The 16,720-nt window shown below is 48.5% G+C and overlaps 1 protein-coding gene across 8 annotated transcripts in view; it reads left to right on the top strand.

Moving 5' to 3' along the window:
• Positions 1 to 16,720, top strand: part of PRRC2B (proline rich coiled-coil 2B) — a 1,218,749-nt gene that overhangs the window by 624,742 nt on the left and 577,287 nt on the right. For all 8 annotated transcript variants that reach the window (XM_069609284.1, XM_069609287.1, XM_069609286.1 and 5 more), the window contains exon 10: positions 9,272 to 9,362. In XM_069609284.1, coding sequence (XP_069465385.1) covers positions 9,272 to 9,362 — 91 coding nt within the window. The remainder of the gene's footprint in view (positions 1 to 9,271; positions 9,363 to 16,720) is intronic.

Below are 16,720 nucleotides of genomic sequence, written 5' to 3' on the forward strand. Positions count from 1 at the left end.
CCATGAGTGAGGGTAAAAGAGTCTCACTCTTGGCAGGAGAAAGAATAAACCCCAAAAATCCAGCAAAGCTGCTGGGGGACTCACTAGGTTAGGAAATTCAGCCTAAACCGAGAATTCTCCCTAATAGTGACATGAAATGCTACCAGGGCAAAAAACACCCTTAGCACCTGAGATACCCAGAGGGAGTTGGAGGCAAAAATCACAGGCAATATTTTGGTTAGGGAGACAGAATCAAGAAACATTCAGAGACAGGAGTTCAAAAGTCAAAGGGCCGGAGCCAGGGTCAAAAGACACCGGGGCCAGTTGCCGACGATCACACGGTCTAACAGTTCACTATTCAACAGAGCCAAAAGTAGTTCGATATTGTCAATGTTCGGAAGCAAAATTTATATGGAGGAGGGAAGACCAGGTCAAGCCTTGGAAATGAAGAAAAAAGGATTCAACCAGTTTCCTCAACAGAACACAGTACCTTGTTCCAATTGTGCAGCTGGTGCCCTGGCAGTTGTTCCTGTTGGTTTCCCGCAGACCCACGATTCCTGGAGTTTGTCGAGAAGGGAGAACATCTGAAGGGGGTCTGCACCACACAGGGATGAGGCCGGCAGCAGCGACACGGAATAAAAGGTGCGCTCCTTAAAAAGAGGAGAGGCTCTTCAGGTGGCTATCCGGACCACTACAGCAGTGTGCAGCGATTTCGACCACGGAAGAGGATCCTCTGGCTGTAGAAAATGAGCTGGTTATCCCCACCAAGCTCATGGGAAGAAGACTCCGGACTGGATCTTTTCTGAGTCGTTAAAGTGCAGATAGCTCAGGACTGCAGCAGGGCTTCACCGGGATGGGGTAGTTGCAGCAGCCGTCATTCTCTCTGCTTCTCTTCGGTTCCTTGTAGTTCCAGTGGCGACTCTGACTTCTAGCCCAAGAGACCTGCCTTTTATGCGAAAAACCCCCATTCACACAGCCTGGCTGTCAATCCCCCAGCGGGGGGGGTGGGGGGGATGTCGAGCCCGGACAACTACCCTGGCCAATCATGACAAAGTGCGACTTGGGTGTCCTAGGATACCCTGTGCAGGGTGTGACTACACCCCTCCCTCACATTCAGCTCACCTAGACACCCAGGCGCATTGAGGGCCTCTTGGCAGAAGCCTGCCAAAAGACAGTGAACAAAGAAGGTGAACCTAGTTTGCCGCGCAAAGTAAAACACAAGAAGGACTTTAACAAAAATAAATGGCGAATAAACCCAACCGGAGCCAAGAGAAAGACGATTTGGTCAAGCGGGTTTATGTGCGAGGCTAATATAATAGCCAAGAACAGTACCACCTTTATCTAATATAATCGCAATAGAAAAGTTAGGGTAGATACCACTGCCACCAGCCAAGTCTAAATGAAGAGCGAAACAATGCTCTAGGAGGTACAGATAAAAAGGGATACGAGTTAACCCTTTCCAGTACTCCATGGAAGATGGGATGTACTGGATCTGTGGTAGATTGACTAAAGTTAATGGTTAATTTACCCTTTTCTTGGACAGTAGTCGCCTCAGAAATGGAGTCGAGGGAAATCGCAAAGACAACCCTGTGCCACAGCACTGACGGTGCTGTGACACACACAAAGAAGGGGGCTACTGAAGTGGTGTACTTCAGAGTCCACAATCATGAAAACAGATGGAAACACATAGCAAATCACAGGTAAGAGTGGGGGAAAAGCTCTCGCTTTTACCAGGTGGAAAAAAAATAAACTCCAGAAGTCCAGCAAAGCTGCTGGGGGACTCACTAGGTGAGGGAAATTAGTCGGGCTGCCTGGATCTCCGTTCCTGGAAGCCACGGAACCCTCCGTATGTACAACCCTTGTTGGAGTGCTGCTGTGACTGGGTGTACGATTTGGGCGTGGTCATTGTCAAGATGAATAAAGACTTGGCCGTCTGTGAGCAGATTTTCTTCTTGTCCAGCTCTTTGTCCGTGGTGGAGTGGAAGAGGTACCCCCCCTCGAACGGCAGGTCTAATATGTGTTCCTAGACATCCGGGTTGAATTTCGCTGCACGGAGCCAGGCTGTCCTCATGTCCGTGGCGATACAGATGGCACGGCCAGAGGTGTCAATATGGGCCGTGTTAGGGAGAATTCTCTTATAAGGCTAATTTCCCAAACCTAGTGAGTCCTTAAGCAGCTTTGCTGGATTTTTTTGGGTTTGTTTTTTTCTCCTGCTAAGAGTGAGACTCTCTTTCTCCCACTCTTAGGCATGATTTGAGAATGTCCTTTGACTTTGTAATGTGTTTTATGGGCTATGGGGTCTTTTACTCCATAGGGCTTCATGTGTTTTTGGTAAGTGTTACACAGCACCCTCAGTGCAGTAACACAGAGGTGTCATAGTGACCCCCAAACATAGACTCCATACCCTGGGGCTGACTACTGTGCCCCAGGGCATGTAAAGTCACCATTGACTTTACTAGTCATAAATTGTGAACAGAACCAGTACAAACCATCATATTGTTGAAGTACTGGTACGGGTAATTTGATTGCCCCTGGGTCTGTTGTTCGAGGGGGCATTGTCCAGTCCCCTCTGATCGAGTTTTGGCTGGTGGCAGCGGATACTACTTTTTATATTCGACCGCAAATATATTCCTGTGGGATTTTACCATTGTTCGAGGCTACCACTTTTTAACATAGCCTCAAACATACCGCCGGTTTATTAAATTAATATTAATTCACCGGTTGCCAAAATGGCGTCTGTGTTTGCTTCTGTAACTCCAAACCAGGTCGAGCCCTTTGTTCCACTTTTTTGGTGGGCTTCTCCACAGAAGCCCTCCAGTGGTCTGGGTTTCTTAAAAGGGGTGGAGGGGGGTTTAGGCACCCTGGACTGCGTTGCCTCGGCAACCCAAGTCGCACTCTACTCTGATTGGCCCAGTGGTGAGCCGCCCGGCTGTGTGATTGACAGCTAGGCTGATGAATGGGGGTTTTTCTGCATAAAAGCAGGGCCGTTGGGACTTTAACTTCAGAAGTCGCCACATGACCTAAAGAATCCCAAGAGGGAGAAGCTGAGCCGACCTGCAACGACGACACCACCGGTGGAGCCCTGCTGAACCGAACTCGCCACTTCCCAACGACAGAGAAGATCTTCTTCCAGGAGAGTCTTCTTCCTTTGAGCTGGTGGGTTTAACCAGTTGCCTTTTTCTCGCCTTCCTGGATCGTCTTGTGGTCGAATCGCCCGTGCCAAGCACCCCGGCGGCCGGATAGCCACGCTGCACCACTACCGCGAATAAAAGGGTAGTACCTTTTAACCGGGAAACTCTGCGGCTGGTTTCTTCCCTGGCATTGCAACGACCTCCAGCTTGCCTCCACATCGCGATCTTCTCTTCCCCTGGACGAAGCACCGACTGGCACCCTGCTGCCAGGAACAACTGCCCCCGCTGGAGCTTCCGCACCATTTCAGGTACTGTGTCCCGCCTGGTCTCCCTTGCAACAGACTGCTCAAGGTGTCCCCTAAATCCTTGACTCTCTATCCTGGGGTGACCTCGGACCTGTTGACTAACTTTTCTGAACTGATATAACTCCTTTTTGAACTATCTGCAAAGACTTTTTAAAGTGTACTTCAACTGTGTGATCTTGGGCACATTCCGCCTTGCTCTCTTCAAGAGGGGGCCTGGCCTATGAACTTTTTCCTCTACAGTAGACCCTGCCTTTCCTGACTTTCTGTGGTTCTTTAAAAGTGTTGGGTTGGTATTGTGGGTTTTTCCTATTTCTGCCTTTTCAAATAATTATTGGAGTGCCATCTATGGTTACGCGCTCACCTGTTTTGCTAAATAAGTGGTGTACTAACCTAGACTTGTCAATCAATTAGGGAGGTGTATATATTTCTAGTGACTGTTTGTTTGAATTTGCTTGACATATTAGTGCCAGTGTATTTTACAAGTGTGTTTTAAAATAAATAATTATATACTTTTATACCAAAGCTCTGGTCATTGTTTGCTTGTCCCCAACACCCCCCCGCAGCTATCAAGAACAGGACTGCGAGACATGTTCTTGGCCTCAAGCCCTGGAATAGTATCTCTCCAGCCCTGAAATCTCTTAATTGGCTCACAGTGGCTGCAAGGATTGAATTCAAGACCCTTTGCATTGTCAACAAGGCTTTCTGGGGCCTGGGTCCACAATACCTTCAACTCTTGCTCCGTAAATACATTCCTACTCAAGCTCTTCGCCCCTTCACCTCCAACTCCCTCAGGGTCAGTTAGAAGTTTGGGGTAGGTCCCTTTGCTTGCTGGGGCTTCTGGAACAGCCTCTCTGAAACTTGAGGAAAAGCATCTTCGGTTTCGGAAGCACCTCAAGACCTTACTCTTTTCTTCTGCCTTCGCTCTTCCTCTCCCCTTCTAATCTGTCTGCTTTGGCACCGCGCACCTGGTTCCCTTTGATTTCGAGCCAATATCCCTACTTGGGTCTGTATCTGCAATCCTACAGTCCCCTTCCAGCACTTATCAGACACCTGTTGTCTATACCTATTTGCGCTCTTACCAACGGCTAGCCGCACTACCTGTTGTATGATCACGTGTTCAGCACTTTCCACTCCCCCCTCGTACCCCTGCCCTTCGCACTTCCCCCTTCCCTCTCCCCTGCACTTGCACGCTCTCAATGTCACTGGGCCTAGTAAGATCGTTGTTTCTCCTCCCTTGCCTCGTCGCGCTCTGAACCACGTGTATGGGCGCGAAACAAATAAAATATCATCATATAACCTTTAAATAATTATTTTACTAGACAACCTTGAGTGTAAGTGTTATTTGGATACTTGTAATTGTGAATCTGTGTTAGCTCTCTACAGCTCACATTTACCCCTCTTGAGATACGTCTGACTGCTTATTCACTCTACCAACTTGTGTAGTACAGACCTATATCAATAGGTGGGTTATCTATTCCCAAAGGACAAGTGTGGTGTAGTCTCCCACAGGGTTACTTCGCCCTTGAGGGGTGCAGAAATTCACTGACAACAGATCCCCGCTGTCGACAGATGGTAAAGAGAGCACACAGGCTCTTTCGGAACAACAATGGAACCTTTTTCCGTCAAAATCAAAACTGAAGAAGGCTTATACAATGGACTGTGAAATGAATAATTGTTTTATCAAGAAACCTTGAGTGCAAGTGTTTATTTGAATACCTGCTACTGGAAACTCTGTCACAACATTACTGCTCACATTGACCCCTCCTGAGATAAGCCTAGCTGCTCAGCCACACTACCAACCTGTGTAGGCCAGACTTAAGGTTGGGTCCCTGTTGCCAGGCGGTCTTGCCTAACAATTGCGCAAAACTTTTGTGCTATCTTCAAGAAGTGCCTCCGCTCCCCTAGACTTTGCTCAATTGACATTGGCTGTCCTGGCTCCCTGAAGAGTCTTCTTACCCTCTGACTTGTGTTTTAATTGTCCCTCCAAAAAGTCATACATAACTAACTTTTATAGTTGGCAAAGGGTTAACCTACATTGCATTGGGGGGATTCTAAAGTGCTTACTTGTTTGAGAAACTTGTTAACCATTGTTTCCTTCCCTAACCTTTACCTTTTTGCCACAACTTGAGTATTACGATTTAAGTGTGAAAAGTGATGTATTAATGTCCACAGTGTCCTAACTATTGAAGTCACCTTCGGGTGTAGAAATGTGCCATCCCAAAATGGTTGCTACTTATTGACTTTAACCCAAGGAATGTATTTTTGAAGTGTTGCATGTTGCTCAATTCTAAAGATGGCTTATTTTAGAACTGACTACTAAATAATTATTTTATCAAGAAACCTGGAGTATAATTTCATTGAATACCTCACAAGTGAATATCTGTTAAAGCCCTACAGTTCACATCGACTCCGCCTGAGATGAGCCTGGCTGCTCTTTCACTCTACCAACTCGTGTAGTATAGGCCTATACCAAAGTTTGGGTTCCCTATTGCCAAGAGGACAAGGCTGGTGTAGTCTCCCACAGGGTTACTACATACAATCTTGCCTAACATCTGTTAGGGAGAATTCTCCGAAATGTGCTAATTCCCTCCATTTTAGAGACCCCCAGCAACTTTGCTGGATTTTCAGGACTTGATTTTTTTAACCTGGAGAGTGAGACCCTTTTTCCCACTCTCTCGTATTTTAATGTGATTGCTTAACTTTGTGTTTCTTTTGGTTATGGAGCCTGACAAACTCCATAGGCATCCTTTGACGCTGTTACACTGCACCTTCAGCGCAGTGACACAGGGAAGTCTTCCAGATTCCCCCAAGGTTTAAATACCTTCTCTGGAATAAACTGTTTCCCAGAGCAGTAAAGTGAAATTGACTTTAATTATATATGTAACTTTCTAGACCCAGCACACCCTATCTTACAATAGGGTGCTGGAGGGTTTACCTAGTATCCCCTTTGTTTAGCTTCTCATGTAACAATTTTGGCTGGTGGCAGTGGTTTACCTTTAACTACCGTGGTGTGCATTTACTGCGGCTGCCTTCACAGCTGCAGTAAAGCACCCAAGGGTGGCATGTCAAATTGGCCCGGTCTTCTTTCTTTGTGGAAAGGTCCTTCTTGAGATTTACTCTGCGCGTCAAACCAGGTTTGGTACCTTTGTTCGCTTTGCCTTTGGCGGGATTCACAGGTGAAGCCCGTCTCTGGCTACAGGGTGTCTGGGGTGGGCAGGAAGTGAGGGAGGTGCCTGAAACTCCCTGTGCTTAGTCTCCAAGGGTCCAAATGACTGTAGTGATTGGCTGGCTAACTGTCCGGCAAGCACACATCCAGAAGAAATGTCCATAGAGCAAAACTGAGTTACTTACAAAAATGTATCACATCTATTTACTGTGATACAAAAATATACATAATAGTCAATTAATGACACAATACTTTAGAGAACATTATATTACATGACACGACAACATGGGTAAACATAAAACATGGCTAAAAATAGTCCAACAACAAAACCAATCATAGTGCAGCATTCAAACCATACATCATTCATAGTGGCATTCATCCAAACAACAATAGCTAAAAATGACACAATTGTTTAACAATCGGGAATGGGGTATACAATCTCCACATCCCGTCTGATTATTTTAATGTTTAGAAGTTGAATAACATACAACATGAACTCCTATGAGTTTTTTTCTCCACAGATGTGATCTATACATCATTTTTTCTTTTCAGATCCACCCTTGTGATAGACCGGTTTAATTACTTTTACTGTTGTATGTTATTCAACTTCTAAACCTTAAAATAATCAGACGAGTTGTGGAGATTGTGTACCCCATTCCCGATTGTTAAACAATTGTCATTTTTAGCTATTGTTTGGATGAATGCCACTATGAATGATGTATGCTTTGAATGCTGCACTATGATTGGTTTTGTTGTTGGACTATTTTTAGCCATGTGGTCTCTTTACCCATGTTGTCGTGTCATGTAATATAATGTTCTCTAGTATTGTCATTAATTGACTATTCTGTATATTTTTGTATCACAGTAAAGAAATGTGATAAATTTTTGTAAGCAACTCAGTTTTGCTCTCTGGACATTTCTTCTGGATTTGTGTGGTACAATAATACTCTGGTCCAGAGTATAGAGTATCCTGCTTCTTTCTGCTTGTTTAACTGTCCGGCAAGGACAGCCACCCTGCTGGGTGACTGACAGCTGGGCTGGAATGAATGGTAGAGAACTGGATAAAAGGCGAGGCTTTTGGCTTGGAAGGCAGAGTCGACCACTGGCCGAAGGGACCAAAGAAGAACTTGGAAGAGGACGCCTGCTGTAACTCCTGTCCCGTTGGTTTGCCTGGTGAAGCCCTGCTGCTGTGCTGAAACGCCAAATTTGTATCGACGGAGAAGCCCCTGCAAGGACGACTTCTCACCTCGAGTTGGTGGGACCAATCGACTCCAAAGTAAGCCACCTGGACATTCTCTTGGAGCTGGTTGACTTTCCAGAGTTCCTGCTGGAAACCGAAAACGCCTGGGAGAGGGACACCAGATTGTGTGCGTTGCTTTTAAGCTGGCTAAGAGCTCGAGGATCCTCCGGACTCCCGGGAGCAGGACTGACCGAGCCTGAGCCCCCCTACCCCCCAAACAGTGTGTGGGACCCAGAGCAAGGAAAGCCCATCTTGACAGCCAGGAACCGCATTGCTGCTATTTGCGGTAGACGCAAGGAGCTGAAACACAGAACAGCCACTTGTTTGAAGATTGCCGGTTGCGAGCGGTGACCATCCCATTGCAGTGCAGGGGCCCACTGAAGTCCTCCCTCTTGTCCCCATGACTGTGGCCCAGGAACAGTGAGATCTGCAGAGCTGCTCAGGAACAGAAGTCACCTGCTGCACTTTTCCTTCAATACAATGGTACTGTAAAAGTCTGAGAGAACTTACCTCTTGCTGTAGACTTGCTTGCATCTTCTACTACTCAAGCCTAACTCCTTGTGGCCCTACATTGATTCTTCTTTTTCTTCAGACTTCTGAAACATTGTGCAAAGACTTTTCTTAACTGCAAAGAAGTGCTTCAGCTCATATAGACTTTTGCCCATTGACTTTGGCTTAGCCTGTTCCACTGAATGACTTATTGGGGGATCTGAAAGTATTTGCCTGCTTAAGAATATCTGTGATCTCTTGTATGTTCTAATAACCTTTTCCTTTGGCTTATTCCTAAATACAACAGTGATATATTAATGTCCCCAGCACCCTAGCTATTGACGTCAGCTGAGGGTGTAGGTTGGGGTCTGTGGGCCATCCCGAAAAGGTACTCACTGATTTAGAGCTATAAAGAGTGTGTATTTTGTGAAGTATATTTGAGTGTTAATGCTATATTGGTCCCTTCTGAAGAAGGCTTTCACTAACTGACTGTTTAAATAAATTGTTTATTCAAGAAACCTTGTGTGTAAGTGTTTATTTGAATGTGTCACCGTGAATCTGTCTAACTCGCCTACAGCTCACTTTGACCCCTCTTGAGATAATCCTGGCTGCTCAATCACGCTACCACTCTGTGTAGTACAAGCTTATGCCAAAGGTTGGGGTCCTATTGCCAGGAGGTCAGGGTTGTTGTAGTGCACCCAACTGGTACTCAATACATTTGTGCCTAACAACATCCACTCTGTGCGTTCCACTTCAGAGGTGAGGGCAAGGGGAAGTTTTGGTATATTTGTCCCTACAAGGGAAGGGAACTGTTCTCCTGCAAAGGGGCAGCTTTCTTATGTCCCCACAATGGTTTGAATTATAAGTATTGTGTGAACTGTGATATACAGGGTTGTGGGACAATGCAAGTGCTGTTTGATCTTTTTTCGTTCATCTTCAATTTCTGCATTTGTCTCTCCAGGCCTCCAAGAGGAAGTAGATTATGCAGAGAAGCTTAAATTCAGTGAAGATGAGGAGGACGAGGAAGCACTGAAAGAAGGAAGACTTAAATGGTAGGAAATCTGAAAGTTTGCCCATGACATGAAAACAGCAGCATTTCTTGCCGTCATTACTCTGTTTTGAAAGAATCTACTCCTAGAACTCTGAAATGTCATGGCTGTGTTTAGGACGGAAGCTTGCAATTATAATCCTGGCTCAAGGCTGATGCGCAACTACTTATAATTCTTTCTCATTGTTCAGATGGGTTTCTAGAATCTGGCTTAATGGACAGATTGTATTGAACAGGGGCACTCTGAGAGGTTAGATAAACCCAATCGATTTAAATGTGGAGAGTCGAGGCTTGGTCTCGCTGGGAGGGGTAGGGGGAGGGCGCGGAGTGTGGCCAGCGGTCAACGAGTACACACAGTGATGCACATAATTCCATTTAGAAAGGCAAGTAAAAATGTTACTCTTATAGGCCAAAGAACCCACTAAGAAAATGAATCAAGCAAGTTGAAAATCACGCAATATCCTTAACAAACATACATAGTCACCTTTAGGTTTTTTGAAATGCATACAATAACTTAGACCGCTAACAGAAGGTATGTAGTGATGCAGCAGAATTGAAACAACATGGCCAAGCTCTTTAAAATCTGCAAGGAACTCTCTAATCCTACCACGGTCTCCCCTTCTCCTCCTCCCTCCCATGCCTTATGCTCCGCACTGGCCTCCCACTTTACCTCAAACACTTGACATCCTGTCATCTGCTCCCTCCTTCTTTCACCTCTTCAGACTCCCCCATGCTCTCCTCCCTCTCTCCCATTGCACCAGATGAGATCTCTAGATTTGTCTGCACTATGAAAGGCTCCTCTAAACAGATGCTACCCTGCTTCTCCAGAACCATCAAGGACAACATCGGCACTCTCACCCCTGGCTTGGTTGACATCTGCAACCATTCTTTTGCCACAGGCTGTTTCCCTCAACCCCTCAATCACTCCCTTGTGCACCGTCTCCTAAAAATGCAGTCTGCTGATCCCTTGTGCCCGGCGAACTATCAACCTATCTCGATCACCCCTTTCTTGGGAAAACTCATGGAGAAGCTGGTCATCCCCCAACTGGCTCTCTGCATCGAAATGGCGGGGTGCCTCCATGACCACCAGTCTGGTTTCAGGGCAGCCAGAGGCACTGAAACTACTCTCTATCCAAGAAGAACTACTCTCTAATCTGGATTTTAACTCTCCTCCTGTTCTGATCCTCCTCTGTTTTTGACACTGTCAAACACTCCATCCTCATGAACAGTCTCTGTAGTACCCTAGGCATCACGGACAGGGCACTGGCGTGGATGAACTCTTTACTCTCCTACAAACGCTCCGAAGTTCAAATGGGTTCTTTTCTCTCCTCCACCTCACTACTTGTGGCTCCCTCGGGGGTTCTATCCTGTCGCCAAGGCTCTTCAACATCTTTCTGTCCCACCTGATCTCTGCCTACTCCCCCCCTCCCCTTTCTGAAGCTGCTCCACCTTTAAAGGTTATTCTGAATCTTTTCCAGTTGCCCGCTCCCCAATTCCAACCAGTGCCAACTCGGAAAGGAGGCGTGGCAGAACCAGGAGAAGGAAATTACATGTCACCCCGTGTACTACGGTGATATACAGAAAATGGACCTTGTGGTGAGGTTGGAAAGATACCACTGACAGATTATTTAGAAACAAAAATAAATGCGTTAAAATATGCAGCAAAATACTAAAACACTTTGATAATGAAGGTAAATCATATATTAGACATCCAATTAATTCCACCATTCATACACATACTAGCAATCTGTCATGATCTCTGCTTCCAAAAGGTCAGGGTTTTCCCAACTCCCTTGGAAGCAGATCCATAACCCAGGTTCCGAGTGCCAACCAGTCCCAATTGGGACCTTTTGGACCCAGTCCTGGCGCCAGTGGCACCAGGCTCATAAATATGCCCAGTCCCAGCGCTGGAAGCGCCGGGCTCATAATGCTTGGGTGGACTTACCTGCAGCAGAACATGCTGCTTACTTGCCTGCCAGTTGAGTCTCTGATCCTCTTCTGTTTGGAACTACTTTTCCTGTTGGGTGGGGCAGGAGCCACTCCCTAGATTCAGAACACTGGAACTCTTCTGGAAAGCAGGAACTCTTTTCTTACCTAGGCGTGGCTGTGGAAGGAGACATCTAAGCACTACAGGAGGCTATTTAAACCACACCCGATGGATGAATCTTGCTTTGTGTTATTCTGCATCCTCTGCAGCAGAACGCTCATCGTGTCTTCTGCATCTGATCCTGGGCCTAAGGAAAAAGGCTTACCATCCTGAATCCAGTCTTCAGCAACACCTATAAAGACAAGAAAGAACAGGTTAGCATTACGGTCTTCAGTGACAGCTCTTCACTTACCTGGTCCATCGGCTGTCACCAACGCCTCGCGCTGCATTCCGGCATCTGAAAGACAAAGGCTTACCTACTCCTCGTGCGCTCCGGAGGTCTTCACACTGCATTCCGGCATCTGAAAGACAAAAGCTTACCAACTCTTCGCACGCTCCGGAGGCCTTCGGCGCTGCATCCCGCATCTGAAAGACAAAACAAGGTGCGTTTAAAGACATTGGGGAACTTTAATACTCACGTGCCATTACTCCTTTCCACATCTAACCCAGTGGGTATTCCGGCATCCTGCAGCCGCTCCGAACTTGTACCTGCAAAATAAAAAGACAGAGCGCATCGTGAAGCAGGCAACAAGCGCTTACTTACGTGCTTCCAGGCGCTTCTATTCATCACACGGGCTCCATCTTCAACTCACTTCAGCCCGTCATCCGCCATCGCCGGAACCCTGCAAAACAAGAAACATCATTACTAAAGACTTTAAAGACATTAGAATTACTCGAAACTTACCGTTCGTGCAGTAAACGACGGACAGCAGTCCTCTGAAGTCAAGAGGCCTGCTCCCCTTATCCAGTGAAGAAACTGGTTACAGCACCCTGCCCCGAGGCAGATGGAGAGCACGGCGTTCACTTACCTAAGGTGAGAGCGTTAACCTTTGGGGTTCTACAGGAGAAGAGAAAGGGAAGAAGAGAGAGACATTCAATAACCCAGTTCCTTAATCCCATATTTTCTATCTGCAGACATCTTACCCTTCGAGTCAGACAAACAGTGCACAGAGGTCCAGCCCAAAGAGCCAGCCGTGTGTTACACATCACCTTTGAAGATACGGTATACGCCCAGTCAAGACCGGCGCCTCTACGGGAATCAGGTGAGCGTTACACAATCACACAACCAATGTCAACTTGAACAGTACTTAAGGTGAACTCTTGCATAGAACCCTTTTTATGCAACCACAAACTATTTTACTTTTTCACACCCATGTCACCGAACAGTGTGTATTTCTGTACAATAGCAACCCACGCTTATTGACATGGTCTGAATATGTTTCAGTCGGCAAATAGGGTTTTCAAATTCAGCCTGACGTAGTTCTGACCTTTTTCAGGACATTGGTGAGGCATGAGTCTTGACTCACACTTAACACAATCCGGTGGAAGATATATTCTTATGTCGCATCCCCTTTCCTCCATACTGAATGGGCGTCCCTTCCAAGGGGCGGGAGCCGGAACCTTTTTCACCAGAAATAAAACCTTCTTCCCCTTTAAATTTAGAGGCGTGCAGGGGTGTGGCCCAGGGAGCATGCTCTGCCCTTTTGCTCCAGTCCCCTTTTCAGCATCGACAGGAACAGGCCAGATTCACCAGTGCTCCTGGGTTTGGCTTCGGCCATGTAATTCCACGCGCCGATACTGGTACTTGGTCCTCGGGCGTCACGCTCCTCCCCGGTGCATGTCGACTTCCACAGGGTTCAGCAGGTGTCCATCCTGCAACGGGCTCTTCCTAACTTCAGACGCCCACGCCCTCTGCCTACGTTGCCTTGGCCCAGACCACGGTTGGCAAGCTTGTATAGCATGTGGCTCGCTGTCCTTGAAAGCGCTGAAGAACAGACTAGCCAGGTGGAGGGAGCTCTACCAGAAGCCGTCTCCCGAGGACCTCAAGAACTTTGTAAAACATCGAGCCAAGCCCAGGTAGGACCGATATTCTCCATCCCACTCCTCAAAGGAGACTCCTTCCCAGGGACTCTCCACGCAGGAGGGACCGGTCAGATCCTTCTACCAGCATGTGCACCGAGGTTGCTACAGCTACCGGTCTTCGGGCCGAAGGATCCTCCCGGTGGTTGTGTTGAGGGACCGGTAGGTTCTAGTACCAGATTGTCATCTGAGGGGCTCCGCCTATTTACCAGCAATATGGCCGGGGGGGCTGCACCCTAGTACTAGCGATACGTCCGAGGGGGTGCCTAAACGCAGCTCTACTGGCCCTCTGGTCGAGGGTGTCACACGTTCTGGGCCTTGGCCTGAGGTGCAGGGTAGGCCTTGTGATCCACACGCTAGTCTTGGACGAGGCCGGGCCCAGCGGGCTGACCAACATGTCGCAGGCACGTGGCTGGCAGCTCGACAAGATGGCCGCTGCACCAAACAGAGGCACCAATCCAGTGCCACTCCAGGAATTTGGTGAACGAGTGTCAAGGTGGGACTGGCCTCAACCAGGTACGTGGCCTGCAGCCTTTCCCTCTTTTGAGCATGGCTGCTTCCCACTGCGTCCATATGGACAGGGTACGCAGCAGCTCCAAGCTACCCCGTCGGCACCCTGTGCTGCCTCTTTGACCAGTGAGGAGGGTTTCATGGAGATTTTCCTCGGCCTCATGAAGTCACCTCAAATGGGGGTTATCCTCAAGGACGCCATCAGGAAGACCTCCGTGCAATGCTAGCGGCACCACAAGCGCCTCCACCGATGCCCCAGACCATGGCACAGCCGCTGGCTCCGGCTCCCCAGCCGATGCCTCGGGCAGTTCCATACCAGCCTCCGTCGCCAACTACTACTACTCCTCCTCCACAGCATCCTCCTGACCCACAGGATACGGATGAGGAGGAGGATCCGCCCACGCCAGCCTCTGCCACGGCCTTCCACAAATGTTTTGCTGGGCTGGCAGAGTATCTGGGCCTACCCCAACCCGAGGTAGAGCAGCCAGCAGAGGGGGTTCTGGCTGAAGTCCTCTTCAAACGCCCCTCTGCCAAAACGTGGATTCCACTGTAAACCGATGTAGTCTCCATAGCCAAGAAGGGTTGTTTCATGCCCCACTCGGCCCAACTGGTCAATCGACGCCTGGACGCCAAGTAGATGGAGGGAGATGCACTCTTGCTCTCGGCCCATCCTCGGCCATACTCCTCGGTGATCGCTGCAGCATCACTATACTCCAGGCTTCAGTCATCCTCAGCTTCTTCCTCTGCAGCGCTGCTAGGCAAGTAGAAGATCTTGGAGGCGTACTGGAAAAAGCTCTATTCCAACGCGTCCTTGCATCTTCGTCAGGCCAACGCAGAGGCCATGCTGGCTGCCGCCAACCAACGGTTATGGTGGGAAATTGCGGACTTCCTCCCGGAACTCCCTACTCTGAGACAATCGTGCTTTAATGCGGCGCTGGCCGAGGCCAAGCTTGTGGTGCATGACCTCATGGAATCCATCGTGGCCCATATCGACACCTCTGTCTGTGCCATCTGTATTGTCATGGACATGAGGACAGCCTGGCTTTGGCAACAAAATTCAACCTGGATGTCCAGGAACACATTTGATCTACCGTTCGAAAGGGGGGAAGGTGAGGCGGGGGGAGGGGGGAGGCGGCTGTAACGCTCACCTGGTTCCCACGGGGGCGCTGGTCTAGTCTGGATTGCTGTGGCCTCTTCTAGCGTGATGCGCAGGACCCGGAACACCGATTGGACAGGACCTCCAAATCGTGCTTGCCTGGCCCGTAGGAATATCCTTCTGCAGATGAGAAAGGGGATTAACGGTCTGCAGAATAGTGTGCTAGCTCCCCCCTTTCCCCCTTCCTCCTTTGTTCCTCTCTAACTTCCTCCAAACCCCCGTTTAAGCTCACCTTATGGTTTGGAAGGATGAACTCTCCATCCTGCTTCTGGTGCAGGGGCGCGTGTTCGTCCAGTTACTTCACTGGTTTTCAGAGTGGCGCTGGCAAAATCCACTTGACTTTCCTGAGCGATGCGCCGTAAGTATGAAAGTTCAAAGTTCAAGTGAGGCCCCCTTTATGTTGTCTTTCTAACCTGTGATCTGTCCTTTATTTCAGGTGCAGAATGAAGGCGATGTGTCGAGGGGTTAAACTGCCGAGGTGAGTAGTGATGAGGGCGATCCCTCTAAATGTCTTTATCATTCCCCAGAAATGTCTCTTGTCCTTTCCCCATAGGGGCTGGGGTACGGTACCTGCCAACGGGGCGGCGCCGACCCGAAATGTGGAAGAAAAGCCGGTAAGTATTATGGCTGTTAATCAAGCTTTCCTTCTGTGTTCCTTCTGCTCACCTTTTGGTTCTTCCTCTCTCCCCTAGGTGCAGAGATGTGGCGTCCGATGCTGACAGCCGCGATGGAGCCGGGAGATGTCTCGAGGACAGGTGAGTGAAGCGTGGCGCTGCAGCGAGCAACGTAATGCTTTCAAATGGAAGTCTTTCTTCAGGGATGCTGGCGATAAGATTCCGGTTGCAGGTAAGAAGTTTGAAATAGTCCTTGGTTTTCACCTTTCTCTTCTCTTCCTTCCTTGCAGGTCTACCAGGTTCGAGGCGGGCGTGGCTGGAGTCCAGGAGCAGACACGGTGAGCGTTAAGCTGCAGGAAGCAGAACAACGCGAAGCATGAGCTGCTGTCTGGGCGTGGCTTAAATAGCCTCCAAAGAAGTCCCAGGTATGTATCCTTCCCCAACTAGGTATGTATCCTTCCCTGGCCACGCCCGAGTGAAAAAATAGTCCCTATGAAAAAATAGTCCCTTTCAGGTCTCAGGGAGGCCTGAAGCGTGCAGCATGGTCTGCATCAGGTAAGTGCACAAAACACCTCCCTTTATGAGCCTGGCGCCTATGGCGCCAGGACTGATGTCCAACATGAGCCTGGCGCCAAAGGCACCAGGACTGAGTCCAAAGAGCCCCTATAAGGGGCCGCTGGGCTTTTACCCGAGGGCATGATGCCTGCTTCCGGGGGTGCTGGGCCTGGTGCTCCGGGGGTAGGCATCATGACAGCGGCGCCCTATTCCACTCCTCCACGAAGCAAGAGCTGGACATAAAAAAAAACGCTCACAAACGGCCAAGTGACACATTAACGTTGAGATCCTCCACTCGCATTACAAGGTCCACCAACACCTCCTGCCTCTCGGTACCAAGATTCAACCTCAAAAAAGCAGGTGGCTCTAGTTTCCCAGTCATGGCATCCCAATTATGGAATACACTCCCACCGGACATCAAATCCATTCATGTATTTGAAAAATTCATTAGTAGTGTCATCACCTGGCAGTGGTTTTACATCGAACTACCATAATCTTTCCCGACCACAAACACTGCTAGC

This window comes from Ambystoma mexicanum, chromosome 8 (genome assembly GCF_040938575.1).
Source record: "Ambystoma mexicanum isolate Mex_15411 chromosome 8, UKY_AmexF1_1, whole genome shotgun sequence".
NCBI classification, from domain to species: domain Eukaryota; kingdom Metazoa; phylum Chordata; class Amphibia; order Caudata; family Ambystomatidae; genus Ambystoma; species Ambystoma mexicanum.